Below are 24,283 nucleotides of genomic sequence, written 5' to 3' on the forward strand. Positions count from 1 at the left end.
GCAAAATGACCCGTTTCACTATCAGAATTTGGTCCAGTAACATTAGAAAGTATAGAAGTGCTGCACGATTAGCCTACTTCCTCATCAGACCGCCGTCAGACTCGCATTTTCCTCTCTACCCTCGCTGCTGTAGGTCCCGCACAGAATCGTGGAGTAACGAGTAACGAGCCTGTTTAAACCGCAATAATTGTAAGTACGTTACGTTACTGATGATGTAATTCGTTACAGTACTCGTTACCGCAAAAAGTAACTTAGTTACTGTAACGCGTTACTTAACTCATTGAGTGCCACGGACGTCGATCGACGTCAAAGTAAATAGTGACGTAGAGTGCCACGGACGTCGATCGACGTCAAATGCGTTTTTGACGGTGGGACGTGGATCAAAGCTTCAGGCATCTCCTGTACAAATATGGGAGCTATTGAAGGTGTATAACCTATTTTACGGACTCATTAGGTGGCGACAGTGCTCTCCAGACTACAGACAGGTCCGGAAAACAGCAGGAAAAAGCCGTGATCAAAGAGAAACCGATGCACACACACACACACACACAAACCATCTCTCTCTCTCTCTCCCTCCCCGAGGAGAGGAGAGAGGTCTGACAGAGAGGGAAATTTCCCTGCTGTAGACGGGACACGCCCACACAGTCCGCGGGAGAAAATACACTCTAAAAAATAATTGATTCTCATGACTTTTGCCAGGACTGTCAAACCTAAATTTATATACTTTGCGACGTTCACCATCGTTCAAATTTGGCTGGTGGCTTATTAACATAGGCTCCTGTGGTGTGATGAACTCAAAATGCTAAATAATAAAGAAATATTTCTGGTTTCCAGGGACTTTAACATTGTAACATCAGACCAATGCCGCTAAAAAATGTAAAAAAAACGACTAACACGGGCCGAGACGGATATGATTGCCGATATATCGTGCATCCCTACATTTGTTTGTACTATTATTATTATTATTATAGCAGTGTTTTTGGTCTGTCTGTCTGATCAATCAATCAAATAACCTCGGAGGTGGCGGGGTCCATGTATGTGATGTTGACGAAGGCGGTGTACCACTCCTCCCCCTCGGCCACAGTGAAGTCCAGGCAGAGGAGGTGCACGAAGCAGAAGGACAGCAGCCAGGTGGACAGGGCCAGGCTGCGGCACGCCGCCACCAGCGAGCCCGGAGCCATGCTGCTGCTCCCCGGGGACAGATCACACTCCTGGAGCCTGACAGCCGTCAACACCGAGCAGGAGCCCCGGCCTATTCCACCATGCTAACCAGCTAACTGAGCAGAGGGGAGCTTAGTTTAGTTTAGACACACAGAGTGTCCCTCCTCTCCTCTCGCCTCTTCTGCTCCTGTTGCGTGTTTATCTTTATTTTCAGCTGCTCCTACTGTCTTCTTCTGTTTGGCTAGCTTTAGCGTTAGCATTAGCCGTGGTCTCCATTTCCAACAAGCGAGAACAAAACAAACACTACGAGGGAAACCCGTGCAGAATACTTCCGCTCGCTTATGAGACGCTTGAGGCGTGATTTCTAACCCCACATAGGATAAGCAATAACCACGCCCTGTGGCGCCGGGATTGGCCAGGAGCATTGAAGCTTGGGACTAAAGCACCTGGGGTTTTTCATCTTTTAAAATAAAGATGTTTAAAAAACTATTGCTTGTTACATTTTCAGTGCTGTACCTTTTCTCTGGGTAAGAATTGAGCTTGAAATTAACGATATGATACATTATATTATATGAGCTATGAACGTGAACACAACACCGTTTATATTATTGCATGTTTTTGTAGATTGTGTACATTGTGTAGATTACAATTATAATGCTTATTATTATTACTATGGAAGGTAGGTGACCATAATTCATTTCAATGTCCGCTCTCGAAATCACTGTCCGTTCTCAAGAGCTATTCAGTTGGTTCATGAAATCGCTGGGCTGCCTGCCCTCCAGTGTTGCTCCTGGCCAATCCCGGCGCCACAGGGCGTGGTTATTGAAAAAAATAAAATTAATAAAAATAGTTGACAACTCGAGTACAACACCCACCCACCCACCCACAGCACGCACACACACACACACACACACACACACACACACACACAAGGTGTATATATAGGGTATAAAGAAAAATCCAAAACTAATAAACACTCATTTTGTAGCTTTCATAGGGAAAACAACTGTGCCAATGCCACACTAGGGTTGGATAATGAATTTGTAGTTATATTTACCCATCCAAAAGACAAGGTTTAATCAGGAAACGTCATTCCTCCTAGTACGGTATGCATTTTGAACTTGTACTTTACGGCCACAGGCAGCATAGATATATATGACAGGCAGCACACAGCATCGAGGCCACAGTCACTGATGGCCACAGTCAACTGCTGTATGCTTTTATTTTGAAGGACAAAAGCTATGATTTTCCTGTCTCCGGTCTTTTTAGCTAACTGGCTGGCTTGACGCAGCTGGTGGTGGCTGAGAGCGGAGCAGCGCCGCCCTGTGGCGTGGAGGAGCAATTCAATTTATGGTTGCCCATTGTTGTGGAAATGTGTCTTCTTTGGCTTCACAGGTTTCCTTGCACAAATGAAAGGCACAGTACATGCAACAAACAGCAGAATACACAGTATACTGCACAGGAAACGACAGGATACATAATACAACATGGAACAACATGCACAATACAGGCAGCGATAACGGATATGGCTCTGATGTGGATGATGTTTATGAATTTAGCAGATTTATTGCGTTTGGTATGAAAGATTTTTTTGTAGATGTTCTTGGTTGCTGCAACACCAACAAACGGTTTGGCTCTATGATCTCTATCAATACTATCTATGTCTCTACCGTATATATACGGTAATTCCACATGCACATTTTCTATTTCTTGTTCATCATTTGTGCTAGTATGGATAATGGACATTAATTTATGCTGCTGTAAGGCCTTGTAGATATAACAGGGAGGGATCTAGAGGAAGTCCTGTTTTAATGTTAAAATATATATATATATATATATATATATATATATATATATATATATATATATATATATATATATATATATATATATATATATATATATATTAAATCAAACTCCAGACTCAGAGTGGTGGATTTGGTTTACATAACAAGTATGCCTCATGTCAAAAATAAATGACAATATTCTTCGATATAGGCCTATTCATGAGTCTTAGAAAATAAGAGTGATTTCCATAACAGCAACTGTCATGTATTATAAGGATATTTTGCTTTTGTAATTGACACAAAATGTTAGTATTCTGCAGTAAATAATCAAAAGCCAAAGCTTTTTATCACTTCACAGCGGTCCTATAATCTAGAAAATACAATAGTTCCAAAAATGGAAACATGAAATCAACAAAAAACAGATTTTGTTGCAGAAATACATACTGCCCATGCTAATAATGTTTCCATCAAAGGTATGTGTAATATATTAGCTATGACAATTTTATGACTTTATAATTATATGTGAAGTGTCTGTCTGTCTGTATGTCTGTCTGTGTGTGAGCGAGTGAGCAGAATTGTGTCCGGCCACAGCTATGCCATTTTACGTGCGATCGGGCTGAATCTTTCAGGAAGTGTAAAGAGCACCCCTGCGGGTGATTGCCCTAATTACCTAATCAAATCACACACAATAGGCTATACTATGAGAGCTCCTTTGGTTTGATAACTATAATGTAATAATAACTATATATATATGGTATCCATCGGCGGTGGTCTGTACAGTTTATACAGTCTATTCCCTCTCTCAGCCGGTGGTCTGTACAGTTTATTATACAGTCTATTCCCTCTCTCAGCCGGTGGTCTGTACAGTTTATTATACAGTCTATTCCCTCTCTCAGCCGGTGGTCTGTACAGTTTATTATACAGTCTATGCTCTCTATCAGCCGGTGGTCTGTACAGTTTATTATACAGTCTATGCTTTCTATCAGCCGGTGGTCTGTACAGTTTATTATACAGTCTATGCTCTCTATCAGCCAGTGGTCTGTACAGTTTATTATACAGTCTATTCCCTCTCTCAGCCGGTGGTCTGTACAGTTTATTATACAGTCTATGCTCTCTATCAGCCGGTGGTCTGTACAGTTTATTATACAGTCTATTCCCTCTCTCAGCCGGTGGTCTGTACAGTTTATTATACAGTCTATGCTCTCTATCAGCCAGTGGTCTGTACAGTTTATTATACAGTCTATTCCCTCTCTCAGCCGGTGGTCTGTACAGTTTATTATACAGTCTATGCTCTCTATCAGCCGGTGGTCTGTACAGTTTATTATACAGTCTATTCCCTCTCTCAGCCGGTGGTCTGTACAGTTTATTATACAGTCTATTCCCTCTATCAGCCAGTGGTCTGTACAGTTTATTATACAGTCTATGCTCTCTATCAGCCGGTGGTCTGTACAGTTTATTATACAGTCTATGCTCTCTATCAGCCGGTGGTCTGTACAGTTTATTATACAGTCTATGCTCTCTATCAGCCGGTGGTCTGTACAGTTTATTATACAGTCTATGCTCTCTATCAGCCGGTGGTCTGTACAGTTTATTATACAGTCTATTCCCTCTCTCAGCCGGTGGTCTGTACAGTTTATTATACAGTCTATGCTCTCTATCAGCCGGTGGTCTGTACAGTTTATTATACAGTCTATGCTCTCTATCAGCCGGTGGTCTGTACAGTTTATTATACAGTCTATGCTCTCTATCAGCCGGTGGTCTGTACAGTTTATTATACAGTCTATGCCCTCTATCAGCCGGTGGTCTGTACAGTTTATTATACAGTCTATGCTCTCTATCAGCCGGTGGTCTGTACAGTTTATTATACAGTCTATGCTCTCTATCCGTAGCTGCCGGCCGGTGGTCTGTACAGTTTATTATACAGTCTATGGTCTCTATCCGTAGCTGCCGGCCGGTGGTCTGTACAGTTTATTATACAGTCTATGCTCTCTATCCGTAGCTGCCGGCCGGTGGTCTGTACAGTTTATTATACAGTCTATGCTCTCTATCAGCCGGTGGTCTGTACAGTTTATTATACAGTCTATGCTCTCTATCCGTAGCTGCCGGCCGGTGGTCTGTACAGTTTATTATACAGTCTATTCTCTCTATCAGCCGGTGGTCTGTACAGTTTATTATACAGTCTATGCTCTCTATCCGTAGCTGCCGGCCGGTGGTCTGTACAGTTTATTATACAGTCTATGCTCTCTATCCGTACCTGCCGGCCGGTGGTCTGTACAGTTTATTATACAGTCTATGCTCTCTATCCGTAGCTGCCGGCCGGTGGTCTGTACAGTTTATTATACAGTCTATGCTCTCTATCCGTAGCTGCCGGCCGGTGGTCTGTACAGTTTATTATACAGTCTATGCTCTCTATCCGTAGCTGCCGGCCGGTGGTCTGTACAGTTTATTATACAGTCTATGCTCTCTATCCGTAGCTGCCGGCCGGTGGTCTGTACAGTTTATTATACAGTCTATGTGCTCTCTATCCGTAGCTGCCGGCCGGTGGTCTGTACAGTTTAGGGAAGGTGAGCAGTTGGACGGAGCTGAAGGCAAACTTCCTGCTGCCCACGTTCTTCTGCACGTTCTCCAGTCTGCAGCCTTCCCTGCACACACACACACACACACACACACACACACACACGAATGAACAGTAAGTGATTGATCTCCTATCACCAAAGATCAATGATGTATATTGATTACCAGTGGTCTGTCTGTCTTTGAATTCAGGTGACACACAGAACTGCAGCCACACACACATTACGCTCCGATTGGCTACTATCACTCAACATGGTGTGTGCTATTAAAGTGTTAGCATGGAGCTACTATCACTCAACATGGTGTGTGCTATTAAAGTGTTAGCATGGAACTACTATCACTCAACATGGTGTGTGCTATTAAAGTGTTAGCATGGAGCTACTATCACTCAACATGGTGTGTGCTATTAAAGTGTTAGCATGGAGCTACTATCACTCAACATGGTGTGTGCTATTAAAGTGTTAGCATGGAGCTACTATCACTCAACATGGTGTGTGCTATTAAAGTGTTAGCATGGAGCTGCTATCACTCAACATAGTGGATGTTAAAGTGTTAGCATGGAGCTGCTATCACTCAACATAGAGGATGCTAAAGTGTTAGCATGGAGCTGCTATCACTCAACATAGTGGATGCTAGTGGAACCAGGGACTTAAGGATGGTTTTGTTGTCTCTGTTCTGGTCAATTCACAGATAAGTTGACCAACAGGCAGAGATGGGAAAATCACACATTATTTAGTTAAGTAGAAGTACAGTTACTTGTCTAAATAAAGACTGGTAAAAGTAGAAGTACTGATTCAACTTGTTTAATCAAGTAAAAGTATAAAAAAAACACAGGCTCTGAAATGTAACCAAGTATAAAAGTAAAAAGTATTTATTCCGGCTGTTTCTGTGCAAAGGTAGCCTAATTGAACCTCACATCATATTAAGATAAACAGAATTTCTGGGGTGGGGAGTCTGGAGACGATGAACCGAGCACACAGGTACACACTCCAATTTAACGCTCTCCAAGTAGTAGGATTGGCTACAGGTGGTGTATGCTGATGGTACTGGTCCTGGATTTGTTTGAAACAGTCACTGAAGAACTAAATCTAGGAAATGAACATAAATAAACGGACTCAAATCAGTTCTTGTGAAGCACGAAGTCCTTCATCGCTTGTGTTAGTGGTAGGGAGTGGACTTGGTTCAGGCGATGTGTGCCCAGCACTTGGCGGATCCGGATCCGACACACGTGGGCCAGCCAGACTGCGAGGACATAATATCTTGGCCTCCAGAAAGACCCTGGGAGGGTTGTATGAGCTCCTGTTAGGGTCGGCCCCGGCTTCCAGGAGGATCCGGACACAGTCCAGGTGACCATGTCGCCATGCCCTACTCGAACAGCCATTCCTTCAGATCTGTACCACACATGACTTGTATGCTGTGTCTTAACCAGAAGGCAGTATCAGTGTTGCCAGGTGGGAAATGTTGAATTATCATACCTGACAGTGAAAATTATCTTTTTTGGAGGGAAATTATCATAGCGACAGCCTGCAAAATTGTGACTAACCACCGCCTGCCCAATTAGGCAATTTTAATTATGATGATGATGATGATGATGACGATTTTTTAAATTCCAACACAACAACTTTCGTTTGTTGGTGCTTTTTACTTTTAAAGTACATTTTACACCAGTAAGTCCTTCCACTGAGGTAAAGGAACAGCCAAATAGTAATAATACTTGAGTAGGAAATTTCAGCACTCTATGTACCACGGAACTAAAATTACTTTGTCCTAGGGGACATGAATGCATGATTGGCTGCAAAGACGTTGTGAGAAGACATGTAAAGACAGACATAACATCCATATTAGTATATTGATTACAATTATGTGTCACAAAATGATCAAATTATCATATATTATGGGAATTTTGGCATTATTGATCGTACACAAGGTGAAGTTATCGTACAAATACAATAATTATCGTACAAATAGGATAATTATCGTACACAAATAGGATAATTATCGTACACCTGGGAACGCTGGCATTATGAAGGGACTGAATGTGGGTTGGACATTATGACATAACATGACATCATAACATTATTACAGGATGACATAATAACATGATGACTGATGACATCACTCACTGATGACATCACTCACTGATGACATCATCTGTGACATCATCTGTGATTTATTCGTGACATCTTTGGACATCATCATCAAACAATTTAGACTCCGTGTCTTGTTTTGGATGTGCAACAAGAGAGACAGACATCGTTTTTGTCTGTTGTGGATTATAACTAAAGTAACTAGCCTGTTTTGAAAATGTAAGGAGTAGAAAGTACAGATATTTCTGTTAAAATGTAGGGAGTGAAAGTAAAAAGTTGTCAGAAAAATAAATACTCAGTAAATACCTGAAAATCCTACTTACGTACAGTAACAAAGTATTTGTACTTAGTTACTTCCCATCTCTCCCAACAGGACAGTCTGGCAAAAAGGTGGTGTAAGATATATTCCTTTATAATATAATCATTGTTATAAAGGAATATATCTTACACCACCTTTGTGTGTAATATATATATTGTATATTGTTTATTTATTAACTGGCCCTTGGCCTTCTATCATTTCACAAAAGTGGCCCCCGGTCAAAGCAAGTTGAGTATCCCTGACATAATGACTAATCAATCATTCAGTCCATCCATTGATCCATCCCCATGCGCAGGGCGCGAGCATGTTTCCCCTAGCTCAGGGGTGTCGGACTCATATTAGGTAGAGGGCCGGATTTGTTCAACTGAGACCTCATGGGGGCCGGATTTTTTTTTTTTACTAAAATCAATTCGACTCATTTACCCATTTACTTCACAGAAAGAAATACTGCTCTTTCCATTTATCTTGAAACTGCCTGCATTCCGTGTCAACCTTTCTCTTTTTCGACAGCATCTTGTTGATTCCTTTGTTTTTTGGTAGGTAGCCGAATGTGCGATTCAATTCCAGCGTGGCATCATGGCGGCTTTGTTTACACCTGATGACCTACTGACATACTTCCTTGTAGTGCAGGTTAATTAACTTATGAATGAACTCTTAGCTTGCTTATTAGCCACACGTAGTTCATGATAATGGGGTGCGAATTTAATAATAATAAAAATAAATAAATAAATAATAATAATAATATTCCAAAACATCTCGCGGGCCGGATGAAACCTGATCCGGCCCGCGGGCCGTATCTCTGACATCCCTGCCCTAGCTGAAACACAGGATGGCCACGCCCTGAGCTAATTTCATTGGTCGCTGCAACTTCATGCTTCTTCTTCTTCTTCTTCTTCGCTCATTTCTGGGTGATATCTGAACCTCTAAAGACCTTTATTCACCCACCGAAAATTCCGTGCTCAAATGGGGTTTACATCGGTCACAAAGCCATCATACACAACACAAATTAGCTTAAACATTGTGATCATTTGTTCAGTTGTCATTTGTTTAAATTATTTTGATCATTTGTAGCTCGAAAGAGAGACGATTGATTATTGTCATACTTCTCCTAGACGTCCCCTCATTAACAATATCCTCCAAAGTCACGTTGGTCCTCCTGACGCATCATGAGGAAAAATGTGCACTGCATGGGTTTAAACAATAGGCCTAGATTGAATAGGCTACATATAGCGTCTTTGAGGTTTATGAAGTGCACAGTGCACCATCATCATCATCTTCATCATCTCTGCACTACCTCCTGGGGAGTCAGTCCCACTTTCTCGGTCCCGTCTGTCTAGTGATCCTAGTCCTCCAATGAGGGGGGGGGGGGGGGGGGGGGGTCACGGGTCTGGGGCCAGCAGGACGACCAGGCTGAGGATGAGCCACAGCACCAGCAGGTGTGAGGTCAGCAGTAGAAAGACCACCGGGTACAGGTGCCGGCGGGGGGGCTTAGGGGCCCGAGCCCCGGGGTCGCACCCAGAGACTGAGGGTCCCGCCCGGGGATAACAACCCAGCATCTGACCCCAGGAGAGACGAGACCTGGAGCAGCACAAAGGTGTGTGTGTGTGCATGCGTGCGTGTGTGTGTGTGTGTGTGTGTGTGTGTGTGCGTGTGTGCGTGCGTGTGTGAGGGAGAGAGAGAGAGAAAGGGAGAGGGAGAGATAACAAATGGAGATGCAGGAGGCATAGCGAAAGGAAGGAAGAAAGAAAGAAAGAAAGAAAGAAAGAAAGAAAGAAAGAAAGAAAGAAAGAAAGAAAGAAAGAAAGAAAGAAAGAAAGAAAGAGGACAGATGGGAGAATGGCATGAAGAAAGCAAAAGGAAAAGAGAAGAAAGAAGAACAAAAACAGACAAAACAGAAAGGTTAACCTCGGTCGGAGCCAATGGCAGAATATACTATATCATTCTTATTTTTTACCGTTGCATTCCCAGATTGCTCAAAAACTCAACAGCAATGTATCTTTCCAGAAATCATGACACGGTTAGTCATCCACAGACCTTGTTGTGCGCAGTTTCAAGTAGGAACCATCTCCTACACCCACTAGCTGATAGCTAGCTGCAGTTTCAAGTAGGACATATCTCCTACACCCACTAGCTGCTAGCTAGCTGCAGTTTCATGTAGGAACTATCTAGCAGCTAAGCGGGTGTAGTTCGGTCACATATGTATGTGTGTGTGTGTACCTGGTTGCGGTCTCTGGCGTTGGCGTATCTGAACCTCTGGATGTAGTAGAAGACGAGCCAGGCGAGGGAGATGATCATGAGGACGATGAAGAAGATGGAGACGAACACCACCGACGTGCGGCTCACATACTTCTGCAGGTTGCGCATGCCGATGGTGATCGTCATGGTAACCGTCACATTGCGCTCCAGCAGAGAGACGACCTCGCGACCTTTGGGCTCGGGGATCATGATGGCCACCACCTCGCCCGTGCCTGAAACACACACACACTGCCTTTACATGGACTGCAATGATACGACTATGGACCTTAAAGGACTACTTTCACTTGGTTGAATACATACGCTGCCTGCAGCAGCAGAAGATGGAACAGCAGAAGAAGAAACTGCTGCTGATTGTGTAACTGGATGCACACCAACACACATACACACCACTACTGTGTACAAACTAGTGCTGCACGATTAATCTAATCGCAATCGCAATCGCGATGTCAGCACGTGCGATTACATAACCGCAAAAGTGTGCGATTTTTTTTTTTTCACGTCTTTGTGTGTGTGCGTGTGTGTGTGTGTGTGTGTGTGTGTGTGTGTGTGTGTGTGTGTGTGTGTGTGTGTGTGTGTGTGTGTGTGTGTGTGTGCGTGTGCGTGCCTCCTCTAAACTAACGTTACACGCGGGTGACCAGATGTCCCGCTTTGTGCGGGACTGCACAGCATTTTCATGATTTTTCACGCGTCCCGCAAATTGAGAAGATGTCCCGCATTTTGGGCGAGAGAGAGAGAGAGAGAGAGAGAGAGAGGGAGCGCGATCAGACCAAGGCAGAGAGAGAAATAGAGGGAGAGCGGGGGAGAGAGATAGACCGAGAGACAGAGGGAGAGCAGGGGAGAGAGAGAGCGTGCACACAGCTGCTCTTGTCTGCAGAACACACTGTGGCTCGAGAGATGTGCAGCGCACGGTTAACTTGAGAGATGTGTATTCCCAGTAACTAGCAATTAACAATACCAATGTCCAAATACTTACCATACTAATGATAATAGCTACTACCCATATTAATACAACAGTGCATCTTTGCACAAAGCTCTCAAGTGTTGTATAACTGGCACAATTGAAGACAGCCTCAAATCTTTCTCAACAGCTGCTACAGGCTATTTGCAACGGGCAATTATAAATTCCATTCTAAGCTGTGCTCTTATTGTGATGTTAGTTAATGTTTTGTTCAGATGGAGCTAGCCTACTATGGTTCTACTTCAATACCTTCAGTTCAGTAGTATATTGTTCTACTAGAAAAGTCTGACTAACTTTAATGTTTTCGTGTGTGGAAGGCACACACCTGCCATGTGTTTAATCTGTACATGAAGCCATGACTTGAATCCCATGTCAGCAACCTGTCTGGTCTGTTTTATTGTAGCCTACACATTTTAGTCAGATAATTTATGTTTTTATTTGCAGATTGTGTGAATCAACCAGAGGGCAAAGCATAGAGAGGGGTGAATAGAAATGTATATTTTTTGTAAGTTAGAAAATACAGTATATCTAAATTTTAGACTGCCTCAAATCATCGGTAGCGTGTCCCACATTGTCCCACACAAACGTACTCTTTGTCCCACATTTGGTTTGCTGGGATCTGGTCACCCTACACGCGACGCAGCAAACGCACGTTTCTCTGCCACTGGGCATCAACACTAGCGGGAGACTTCTCCCATGCACTCCCGCAAATAAGTAATGTTATGCGCAGCAAGGCTCACAAACATAACATTTTACCGAGAGAGAGAGAGAACATCCATGATCGCTAACAGCGAGCTATGCTAATAACTAGCTAGCCGTTCAGAAAAGCATGTAAACAGCCGTGTGATTAGTGAGGAAGTCAGTAAAATAAGGAGAGAGCTGCAGGTGCTTATGCAGAACTAGTGCACGATTAAGTACACAGTGGGGATGACCCGCTGTGATGAAGAATATAGTGAGAGTAACAAGGTTGATAGCAGAGAAAACACTGTTGCAGCTGCTTGCAGCAGCACCTCCAGGCTCCTAGCTAGCCTGTCACATGATGCCTTCATGGTCCCTCGATAAAGTCTGCAGATGCACGTTAACTCGCCTCTCTCTCAAGCAGCGTCACGTGAGTGTGGCGTTCTGTCATTACAAAATAAATAAACGGGGTGTATCATTGTATTACTGGACAGACATGTAACTAACTTTGCACTCTGAGCCATCTTCTATGTGCTGTAACACAGTGCAGTTTCTACTTTTCTGGTGTTTCTTTTTTACATGTTTGGGACAGGCAAATGTCTCAAAATGTTTTTTTTTTTTTAAGATAATTTTATTTCAAATTGTTTTATTTATTTAGTTTTAATATATTTTAAATTGTAATATATTTCATGTATTTTAGTCTGTGATACGTGAAACCATGGTATTTTTGTCCAAAGTTATCATACCATCAAAAACTCATGCCGGCACATCAAGATACGATTTGTTTATTATATCGCAATCACAATCGCAAATCACAATATTGTCCACCATAATCGCTAATCGCACCTTTCCCCCAAATCGTGCAGCACTAGTACAAACACCGTCTCTGTATGACTGTAATGACTGTAATTCGACTGCAGTTGGTGGCGATAATGCACCTCTAAGCTGGTATGCCAACCAGCACTAAAGGTTCTTGCACACAGAGTCCGAATTGTTCGCTGCGTTTTTTTAATCCGTCATCCGAAAAAAACACGTCACGCACAGATACCTTGCACACTGAGTCCGATGCGTTAATTATCCAATATTCGTTGCGAAGATTCGCAACGAAAAGAAAACTACCGCGATCCTATTGATCCACAACTGGCAGTGTGTCTGTGTGGCTCTCTCTCTCCCCCCCCCCCCTTCCCCATACACACACACACACACACACACACACACACACACACACACACCGCGTTCCAAGCTGGTCTGCAATCACCCGGCACATTCTGTCTTTTAATTCCGAATCTCTGTATTCCTGCTTTGTCATAAAATGCTTTGTGCTGGGAGACGAACTGAATTAACTTCTCAGACGCCATTTTTCATTGTGAATAGCAACACTACGGCAGCTCTGAGTGGTCAAACACCTGTCAAAACGATTTCATGGATGCGGAAAAACGCAGAAAATCGAACCTCGTCCGAAAACTTAAATGACGGACGTAATTGTCGGACTCGGTGTGTCAATGATGATTGACACAAATGAGGTCGTATTTTTATTTTTTTCGTGCGTCAATTTCGGACGAAAAAACGGACTCTATGTGCAAGGACCTTAACACTGAATAAAAATAAGCAGAACCATTTAACACATTGACTGCCAGCCGTTTTTTTCTTGCTGTAGGTAGCTTCTGCCAAGCCGTTTTTTGAGGATTGTGGCTCATTTTACAAGAGCCGAGGATTATTTTCTGCTTGGAGTTTGTGAACATACAATATCTCAAAAGTACTAATAGAATGTGTACTTTCTCTGTCTAAAAGAGTTAGTTTGTAGAGTTAGTAGTTATGTAAGCATTAGCAGTTGAATACAGCATGGTTTTAGCGTCAGAAAAAATATTCAGAGATAAACGGCTTTTTGTGAAATTCGATAGAACTGTCACTTTAACCATTCATTTTTGGCTCTCTCTCTCTCTCTCTCCCTCCCCCTCTCGCTCTCTCTCTCTCTCTCCCTTCCCCTCGCTCTCCCTCCCTCTCTCTCTCTCTCTCTCTCTCTCTCCCTCCCTCTCGCTCTCCCTCCCTCTCTCTCTCTCTCCCTCCCTCTCGGGAGGGAGACGCACTAGGTTTAATCCTAGTGAGAGGGGGAGAGGGAGAGAGAGAGAGAGAGAGAGAGAGGGAGGGAGGGAGAGAGAGAGAGCGAGAGAGAGAGAGAGAGAGGGAGAGAGCGAGAGGGAGAGTCGCTTCAACTCCTCCCTCTTCTTGGCTGCAGCGGCCGTCACAGTCTCAGTGCTTTGCTGCTGTCCTGTGCCTGTCTGCACGGCCGCTGTTTGAGGAAGTCGGCATGGACATCCTCCCTCCGTGTGTCTTCTCCTCCTTCCTCCTGGCTCTACAGCGGGCGTGTCAGAAGCGCGTTGCTGCTGCCTGCCTGCCTGCCTGCGTGCCTGCCTGCCTGCTTGCCTGCGTGCGGACGCTCCTTGTGCGAGTCAAGATGGGCCGGGGAATGCGTGGGCGATGGGCAGATGTTGATTCTGGCCTTTCTGAGGTGTTTCAAAGTGTGTTTCACCTATAATCTATTTTGCAAATCGCTCTCCGCTCTCTGTGTGCTGCTGCCTGCGCGGTCGCTCTCGGGCAAGACAAGTGTGGATTACTGTAAAATCGCCTCGCCATTTCCTTGAATGGCTTGCTCCCGCGGCAGTTTTTTCTTTGATTTTTTTGACTTTGGGGAGCACTGTCAACACTTAGTGGGTCGGTAAAATAGATTATACACATTCAATACCTCCAATAATTGTATAGGAGACGTAAAAGGGATTGATCAACGCCCCACCGTCAAAAAAAAAAAAAACGATTTTTTTGACGTATCAATACGTCGCTGGCAGTCAACGGTTGGATTCTGCTTGACGTATCCATACGTCGTTGGCAGTTAACGTGTTAACTGTAACAACACACCGTTTTTATTTCTCATAATTATTCAGCTTAACTTTTCTTCAAACATCAACATAATAAACAAAATAAGACTTTTGCCTACTAGTGCAACTTGAGAAGAGGCTATAGTGCAATCAGAATGGATTAGCAACAAAAAAAAATTATAAAAAAAAAAAAATGTTTTTTCGGTTCGCACGTGATCAAACCGGTTTGGGCTCGTACACCGAACGGGTCACAACTCCAGCGCCCACAGCGTCCCAGGCGAGAATCGAACTCAGGACCTTCTAGCTGTGAGGCGACAGCGCTACCAACTGCGGCACCGTACCCCACCGTAAATCAAAGGTTCCACCGGACCCAATACAAATGAATAGCAGCAGCAACAGCCAGCGAGAAATGTCGCTGCAGTCTGCAGGCAGGCAGTGAAAATTGCATTTCTCCGCCTTCCTCTTTCTCCCGGACCCGGTCTGTCCTGGTGCATTACGTTCGCCCAGTGTTAAGAGACAGATCGCCCCCTGTGTTTCAAGCAACAAGCGTCTTCCACATGGATTGTGAAGAATATGGGCTCTATCGTTGCATCGGCCTATAAACTGCGCCCAGCGCCGCGCAGATTAGTGGGCATGGACCAGCCCACTCAATATTTTGGTGTCGGCGCTACAGGTGGACTTAAGCATTACAACCACGCCTTTTAAGCGTAAAATTATGCACAGTCTGCGCATTGGGGAAGTGCAGTATACGAATCACAAGCTTGCCATTTAACCTCCAATTCCACGGAGCGATCCAGTCCGGTCAGAAAGCCAAGCGCCCCCCCCCCCCCCCCCCCCCTTTCATCCCCGTCTGTCTCATAATGCACATAATAGCGTTTCATTGTGACTTTTCATGGGCTGTTCTCACTATTTTACCATTGTACAATGTAAATGCTGATCACTTGGCTGCCATTCTGAGTATAAAAGCATTTGCTCCAGCGCGAGGTCCGCACGTGACTCGGGGAGCTCCACCCTCGCGGAGCCTTGCTCGAGTATAATGAGCCCTTTACGTCGCCTCACAACTTGGTTTTCACTTTGAGAAACATGACAAAGAGGCTATCTGAGAGAGCCAAGACATCACAAATACAAAAAATATCGATCCTAACCCCTGGCCTGAATTAAAATAAAAATGGAAAAAAATGAAATTGGAAAAAATAAAACGGATTTCCTATGGCTCTACTCCTCACTGCTTGCCCAGCAGCTCGTATGCCAACAGACTTAACAAGCTGATCCACAAGGCCAGCAGGGACGTGGTGGGGCTGGAGCTGAGCTCTCTGACAGCAGTGTCAGAGAGGAGGATGTTGTCCAAGTTACGTTCCATCATGGACAACATCTCCCACCCACTCCATGACGTGCTGCTCGCACACAGGAGCACCTTCAGTGCCAGACTGATTCCACCCAGATGCACCACAGGAAGTCATTCCTGCCTGTGGCCATCACACTCTTTAACTCCTCCCCTCAGGGAGAGTCAGTCAATAATATAATATTATATAATATATATATATATATAATAATATAGCCTTGGACCCTCCTCACCCGTCAACAAATCTAAAACGCACTTTGATCATGAATATCTGAGTGTGCAAAAAAAACTCAATGTGCAAATCACTGCACTGCAATTTGGGCAATAATGAAAAATCCAGGCTGTTACAGTTCATGTCCTGTCAGCCATCTTTGTTTTGGCTTTACAACGGTTTGTTTAAAAGATCGAATACGAGTTCGGGAGGGGTGGGGCACAGACCTCATTTGCATAAATTATCTGGAGTTATACTTTATGCAAATGAGCAGGCGGCCGGTGCACGCTCCTGGCTCACGCAACTCCACGCCTGCCCCACAATGCATTGCACGACTGCTTCCAATACACATGAATGGGAGCGTATAAAAAATATGTTCATTACAATTGACGCCAACTGTGCAATTCTCTATTTTCATGTGTAATAAAAAATAGTTTATTATTTAGTGATGAATCCAGAAAACATGAATACTTCATATTTACAGGGTATAAATTGAATACCTTCTAAGATAATTTTTTCAATATATATTAAGACCTCAACGCCACTTTCGTCATATCGAGTTTCATCACAATACGATATTATGACAATTCTTTGGACAACGATACCATATTTGCTGATATCACAAAGTCTGTCACGATACGGTTTTGATTCAATTCAGGGGTCTGCGAGCGATGAGACAATATCATATGCCCATTTAACACAATCAGAACAATAGCTACACAATTGAATACCTCTCACATGGCAATTAAGACTTGTTAATACCTTTTAAGGGCCTTCATTTTCCATAAATTGATTTATCAACTTTCAATAGTTTTCAAGACCCCCCCCCCCTGACTTTAACTTGCTCCTGAAACCTGGTACCTGTCTTAGCCTTCACAAGTGCATCACATTGGATTGAAATAATTATTTTTACACTTTGCAAAGTCATGATCCTGTTTGCCGGTTTGGACCCTTTGGCGGGCAGGTTGTGGCCCCCAGGCCGTGTGTTTGACACCCCAGCCTAACTTAACCAAGTCACTTTATTTGCCTAAACATAAGCAAAGTTGTTCAAGTTGTTTTATTTGCATTTAACGTTGAAAGGTGGCGAGGTTTCCTAATTAACCGGTTTTGATTAAAATGTCTGTTGAGATTGTATCCCGGCTTTCCCTGGTATTTTGGAAAAGGGGTTGATAACTCCCCTGCGCGGCCAGCATTGCACTCTGTCTCGCTCACACACACACACACACACACACACACACACACACACACACACACACACACACACACACTCTGTAATTGGATGGAACACCAAGATCGATCGCCTGTACCTAAAAATACACCCCTGGGATCGATCAGTCTCTCTCTCTCTCTCTCCCTCCCTCTCTCCCTCACACACACACACAGTGATCACACTGTGGTAACAGCCGAGACAGGAGGCGGTGAAGATATGAACACACCACCAGTTTAGGAATAAACACTATGATATATACATTGCTTTCACTCAGACTCCTTCACTCTCTAGATTGGGGTTTCCCAAACTGGGGTCCAGGGGCCTCCAGGGGTCCCTGAAGGAGGTTAAAAGCCCCTGGTCTACATCACAGCCTCTATCAGTTCATTTTGGGTTCAATTTGTGTGGGTTTGCAGTTGGAAAATGTGATTACTGTACGAGGAATCAGCGTGACGTCACAACAACAAAGAAATCACCGCAAAACAGCCGGAAGCGCGGCAGTTAACTATGAGTTGTGCCAAACAAACGTTAATATCTCAAAGACTATAGATGACATCACTTATATTTTGACATTCTTAGTGTGATGTATACTATATGCATGTCGTGTTAAAGTTGTGTGAACTGTTGCAGTTTTTAAAATGTACACCGGCACAGCTGGGGCTAGAGAGACGCGGTTTGTTTACCAAAATGCTGCTCGGCTGATCCCTCGTATTGGTGATTTTATTTAAATATATATATATATATGAAGAGAAAGGAGAGTCCCCACGCACAGCCAGTGGAAAGATCAGGTGCTGGTAGGTTGCAGGTACAAGGCATAAAACAAAAGAAGGTACCACCGCACACTGGAGTCAGGATTTAACTGAGATTTATTCAGCAAACGACGCGTTTCGCTGTAGCAGCTTCATCAGGTTTGCTCATACAACCATGAGGGCCCAGGTGAGCCTAAGTAGTAACAGGACCTAATTGGTCACATGACCAATTAGGAAATCACAATTTTTTTCACAATTTTTTTAGTTTACAGGTTGCAGAAAAATACATAATATCATAGTCAAAAAGGTAATTACAATATCACAAAAGGAATGGCGATATATAATAATAAGTTAACACATTCACTGCCAGCCTTTTTTTTTTTTTACTGTAGGTAGGTTCTGCCAGAGGTTTTTTTTGAGGATTCTGGCTCATTTTACAAGAGCCGAGGATTATTTTCTGCTTGGACTTTGTGAACACAAAGTTCACAAAAGTACTAATAGAATGTGTGCTTTCTCTGTCTAAAAGAGTTAGTTTGTAGAGTTAGTAGTTATGTAGATATTAGCCGTTGAGTACAGCATGGTTTCAGTGTCTGAGACTGAAAGCTGAGATAATCGCAGTTTTGTGAAATTCAATCAAACAGGCAGAACAGTCACTTTAACCATTTATTTTTGGCATCAGTGAGAGATCAGACATCTAAACAATATAGTTCTGAACGCCCTCTCCTTCAAACTCCTCCCTCCGTGGGCGTGTCTGGTGGCTTTCAGCAGCGTTTGTCACAAGCGAGTGTTCTGCCGCTGCTGCTGCGAGTTTGAGCAGCCTCCCTCCCTGGCAGCGAGTGTGGATAGGGCTCACTCGTTTCTTGGGTTTGAGAGCTTTGATGAAGCTTTGTGCGATTCTAGGCTTTATGCTGCGTGTTTCAAAGTGTGTTTTCCACCCAGTCTATTTTTGGAATCCCCCACCGCCAGCTCCCAGCGCGATAATGCGCGAAAGTGAAAGCGTTTTCGCCAATCCATTTTACAGTAGAGAATGGTTTCCTCGCGCGTTCCCCTACAGTTTTGGCTCTGCCTTTTCTAGTGTGGAGAGCACTGTCGCCACTTTGTGGGTCCGTGGAATGGGTTGTACACGTTCGCTGTCTCCAATATTTTTATAGGAGACGTGGGGAGCGTTGATCCACGTCCCACCGTCAAAAAAAAAAAAAAAAAATTTAAGCCGAGATATCTCGTCATTGGCAGTGAACCGTTGGATTCTGTAAGCCGAGATATCTCGTCAATGGCAGTGAACGTGTTAAAAAGCAAGGACATAAGCTAGCATTAATATGCAGCACTGGCAGAGTTACATAAATGAGCATATTTGAAAGTAAAGCTCAAAATCTATAAAGAATATGAGCACCTATACAATAAGAGTTACAGCAATGCAAGGTTAAACTTCAATTCTATTTAGAAAAAGAGGAACCACAACATTCATCTAAGAGTTACAGCAATGCAAACAGTTACAAGGTTAAGCTCAAATTTTATTTAGAAAAGGAGTACCTAACATAAATCTTAGCGTTATAGCAATGCAAACAATTACAAAGATAAGTTAAATCAAGAAGGGGGCAATAAAAATTACAGCAATAGGCAATAAAGAAGGTTAAGCTCCACTTTGGTCTAGAAGTAGAGGACCTGTATCTCCCTCAATTGCTAAAGGGGAGGGGGTGAGTGTCAGGGGGCATAGTGGCTGAGTGGCTCATCTCTCCCTAGGACACCAATCTGAGAAGAGAGACAAGAATTAATATATAATCACAAAGTTATACAGTTACAAAAAACAACTAAAATCCTGGGTTTCGTTCAGGCCAAACGGTTCAATTGTATTTAGCTCATGGATCCAGAAGGACTCTCGTCTGAGAAGTTGGTTAACTATGTTGCCCCCTCTTGGATTGGGTTGTATTTTTTCAATTCCTATAAATTTGAGAGAGGAGGCTGAACCATGATTTTTTTCTTTGTAATGCCTGGCGATGGCCAGTTCCTAATGGCGGCTTTATGTTCTGCAATTCTCAGCTTGAGAAGGCGTTTTGTCTGGCCTATGTACATAGATCCACAAGGGCAAAGTAAGGCATAAATCACATACAAGTTACTAGGAAAGTTACTTTTGAGTTACTTTTTTTTTAACTCTCAATTCTCTTATTAATGCACACACATTATTTTGGGGTTGCTGTAGCACAGTGTGGGACAAGACAACATTGAGGCATATTTATTATTGCCTTCAAAAAGTAGCCAGTACACTTTTGGCACTGTATAATTAACAACTGTATCAGTAGTCTATAATATCCTGGCTGAACAACATAAACAGTGTGGTTACCGTTTGTAAAAGCGGAGTGACAGTGAGCAGCAGAGCCCAGCGCTGCCTGCAGATAGGGACAGAGCAGAGCCTCAAAGCAGTCGCTCGTCGCGGCTGCCTTTAATAGCAGTTCATCTCCAAAAGGCAGCAGACTTGCAGGCATTTTTTCCCCATTTCATGACCAAACAACACGAAACACACCGTGAACACCCTCCAACGCGAGGGGAATCTGTGAGTGAGAGACGAGTGCTGTGCTTGCCTGGGTGCAGCAGGGCACTGGTGACAGACAGCCTGAGAGAAGCGAGGAGGAGAGGGCTCCATGCTGCTGACTCGCCGAGCGGTGTGAAGTGAACACCGCTACCGTACACAACACAGCTCGCGCAAAATGACCCGTTTCACTATCAGAATTTGGTCCAGTAACATTAGAAAGTATAGAAGTGCTGCACGATTAGCCTACTTCCTCATCAGACCGCCGTCAGACTCGCATTTTCCTCTCTACCCTCGCTGCTGTAGGTCCCGCACAGAATCGTGGAGTAACGAGTAACGAGCCTGTTTAAACCGCAATAATTGTAAGTACGTTACGTTACTGATGATGTAATTCGTTACAGTACTCGTTACCGCAAAAAGTAACTTAGTTACTGTAACGCGTTACTTAACTCATTGAGTGCCACGGACGTCGATCGACGTCAAAGTAAATAGTGACGTAGAGTGCCACGGACGTCGATCGACGTCAAATGCGTTTTTGACGGTGGGACGTGGATCAAAGCTTCAGGCATCTCCTGTACAAATATGGGAGCTATTGAAGGTGTATAACCTATTTTACGGACTCATTAGGTGGCGACAGTGCTCTCCAGACTACAGACAGGTCCGGAAAACAGCAGGAAAAAGCCGTGATCAAAGAGAAACCGATGCACACACACACACACACACACACAAACCATCTCTCTCTCTCTCTCCCTCCCCGAGGAGAGGAGAGAGGTCTGACAGAGAGGGAAATTTCCCTGCTGTAGACGGGACACGCCCACACAGTCCGCGGGAGAAAATACACTCTAAAAAATAATTGATTCTCATGACTTTTGCCAGGACTGTCAAACCTAAATTTATATACTTTGCGACGTTCATCATCGTTCAAATTTGGCTGGTGGCTTATTAACATAGGCTCCTGTGGTGTGATGAACTCAAAATGCTAAATAATAAAGAAATATTTCTGGTTTCCAGGGACTTTAACATTGTAACATCAGACCAATGCCGCTAAAAAATGTAAAAAAAATGACTAACACGGGCCGAGACGGATATGATTGCCGATATATCGTGCATCCCTACAGTAGTGTTGTCACGGTTTTCGGTACTTAGTCGGTACTACATTGTTTCCGTACCTGTTTTTGCATGGTACCGAGGGTATCGATTTATTTTTATTTATTTTTTAATTCAATAAACAATACTTGAGGGCTACATGCCACTGGTGTTGCACTGTCTGCACTCACTGCCATACAGAGTTGAATGTAAGAAGTAAGCAGAAGCACATTGTTTTGTTTTAAAGTTGAAGGCTACATGCCATTTGTTCATTGGAAATGGTTGCATACTTTAATAAAGGAGAATATGTTGAAGAAATATCAGTCTGTTTTTTTTTACCGTGGTACCGAAATTGGTACCGAGTACCGTGGAAAATCACTAGTACCGGTACCGACTACTGAATTATCGGTACCGTGACATCACTACCCTACAGTGAAGCAGTCTTGGGAGCAGCTGTTGTGATGTTACCTGGGTGAGGCATGGTGATGGTCTCGTTGGCGTTAGCGGAGCCCACGTTAAAGATGACCACGGCGGAGGCATTGTGGGCAGCGGCGTGGCGGATCTTGTCCTTGAAGGTGCAGTTCCCCCGGGCGATCAGGGCGATCCAGGCGCCCGCGGCCTGGGGCGGCACCGCGAACCGCGTGCCAGGGTCACACGCCGTGCGGTCCTGAGGTGTGGCCGGTAGCACAACCGTGCCCTTGGCCTCCCGCTTCAGAGAGTGCTCCCCATACCGGCCGCACTCCGTCTTGTCTGTGCGGACCTGCAAATTTTCAACGAGTTTGATGATTTTAATCAATTAAATTGTCTATCATTTCAGTAAGTAAATACTGTATCAATGATTGTGCCAAGGCTTGCAATCTAATTCTCAATAGGTGGTGGTCTTTCTTATGCCTCTAATTTTTACAATGTATTCTGGTGCACATATGTAGGCTATATACTATATATATATATTAAAGTCTTTCTGATTCTGATACATGCATTTATTTAATTATTGTCTAGTAGGCTACTGTGTCTCATTACTCTTTTTGAGTAGTCACATATGAATGAATAAATAAATCTATTAGAGCTGCAACAATTAATTGATTAGTTGTCAACTAATCGCCAACTATTTTGATAATCGATTAATCAGTTTGTTTAAAAAAAAAGACAAGTCTCTGATTCCAGCTTCTTAAATGTGAATATTTTCTGGTGTCTTACTTCTCTATGAATAAACTGAATAACTTTGGGTTGTAGACAAAACAAGACATTTGAAGATGTCATCCTGGGCTTTGGGAAACACTGATCGACATTTTTCACTATTTTCTGACATTTTATAGACCAAACAACTATCGATTAGCCGAGAAAATAAAGATTAATCTAATCGTTAGATGCAGCCCTACTGTGTAGATTATTGTGTGTAATATATATATAGCCTATGCACATGCTTTTGTTTAGTTATTTTCTAGTAGGGCTACTGTGTCTCAGAACTCTCTTTGAGTGGTGCGCAACATTTGTTTGTACTATTATTATTATTATTATAGCAGTGTTTTTGGTCTGTCTGTCTGATCAATCAATCAAATAACCTCGGAGGTGGCGGGGTCCATGTATGTGATGTTGACGAAGGCGGTGTACCACTCCTCCCCCTCGGCCACAGTGAAGTCCAGGCAGAGGAGGTGCACGAAGCAGAAGGACAGCAGCCAGGTGGACAGGGCCAGGCTGCGGCACGCCGCCACCAGCGAGCCCGGAGCCATGCTGCTGCTCCCCGGGGACAGATCACACTCCTGGAGCCTGACAGCCGTCAACACCGAGCAGGAGCCCCGGCCTATTCCACCATGCTAACCAGCTAACTGAGCAGAGGGGAGCTTAGTTTAGTTTAGACACACAGAGTGTCCCTCCTCTCCTCTCGCCTCTTCTGCTCCTGTTGCGTGTTTATCTTTATTTTCAGCTGCTCCTACTGTCTTCTTCTGTTTGGCTAGCTTTAGCGTTAGCATTAGCCGTGGTCTCCATTTCCAACAAGCGAGAACAAAACAAACACTACGAGGGAAACCCGTGCAGAATACTTCCGCTCGCTTATGAGACGCTTGAGGCGTGATTTCTAACCCCACATAGGATAAGCAATAACCACGCCCTGTGGCGCCGGGATTGGCCAGGAGCATTGAAGCTTGGGACTAAAGCACCTGGGGTTTTTCATCTTTTAAAATAAAGATGTTTAAAAAACTATTGCTTGTTACATTTTCAGTGCTGTAGCTACCTTTTCTCTGGGTAAGAATTGAGCTTGAAATTAACGATATGATACATTATATTATATGAGCTATGAACGTGAACACAACACCGTTTATATTATTGCATGTTTTTGTAGATTGTGTACATTGTGTAGATTACAATTATAATGCTTATTATTATTACTATGGAAGGTAGGTGACCATAATTCATTTCAATGTCCGCTCTCGAAATCACTGTCCGTTCTCAAGAGCTATTCAGTTGGTTCATGA

General features: G+C 43.6%; 1 protein-coding gene across 1 annotated transcript; it reads right to left on the reverse strand.

Annotated features, from left to right (window-relative positions):
• Positions 1 to 5,469: 5,469 nt before the first annotated feature.
• On the reverse strand, positions 5,470 to 23,826 carry LOC310779180 (RING finger protein 150-like). The gene is made up of 4 exons (XM_083639679.1): positions 23,375 to 23,826; positions 22,281 to 22,572; positions 10,146 to 10,396; positions 5,470 to 5,590 (listed from the first exon to the last, which is right to left on the reverse strand). The coding sequence occupies exons 1-4, from the start codon at positions 23,540 to 23,542 to the stop codon at positions 5,504 to 5,506; spliced, it is 798 nt and encodes a 265-aa protein (XP_083495805.1). The 5' UTR covers positions 23,543 to 23,826; the 3' UTR covers positions 5,470 to 5,503.
• Positions 23,827 to 24,283: the final 457 nt, after the last annotated feature.

This window comes from Poromitra crassiceps (assembly GCF_964638095.1).
Source record: "Poromitra crassiceps genome assembly, chromosome: 7".
NCBI classification, from domain to species: domain Eukaryota; kingdom Metazoa; phylum Chordata; class Actinopteri; order Beryciformes; family Melamphaidae; genus Poromitra; species Poromitra crassiceps.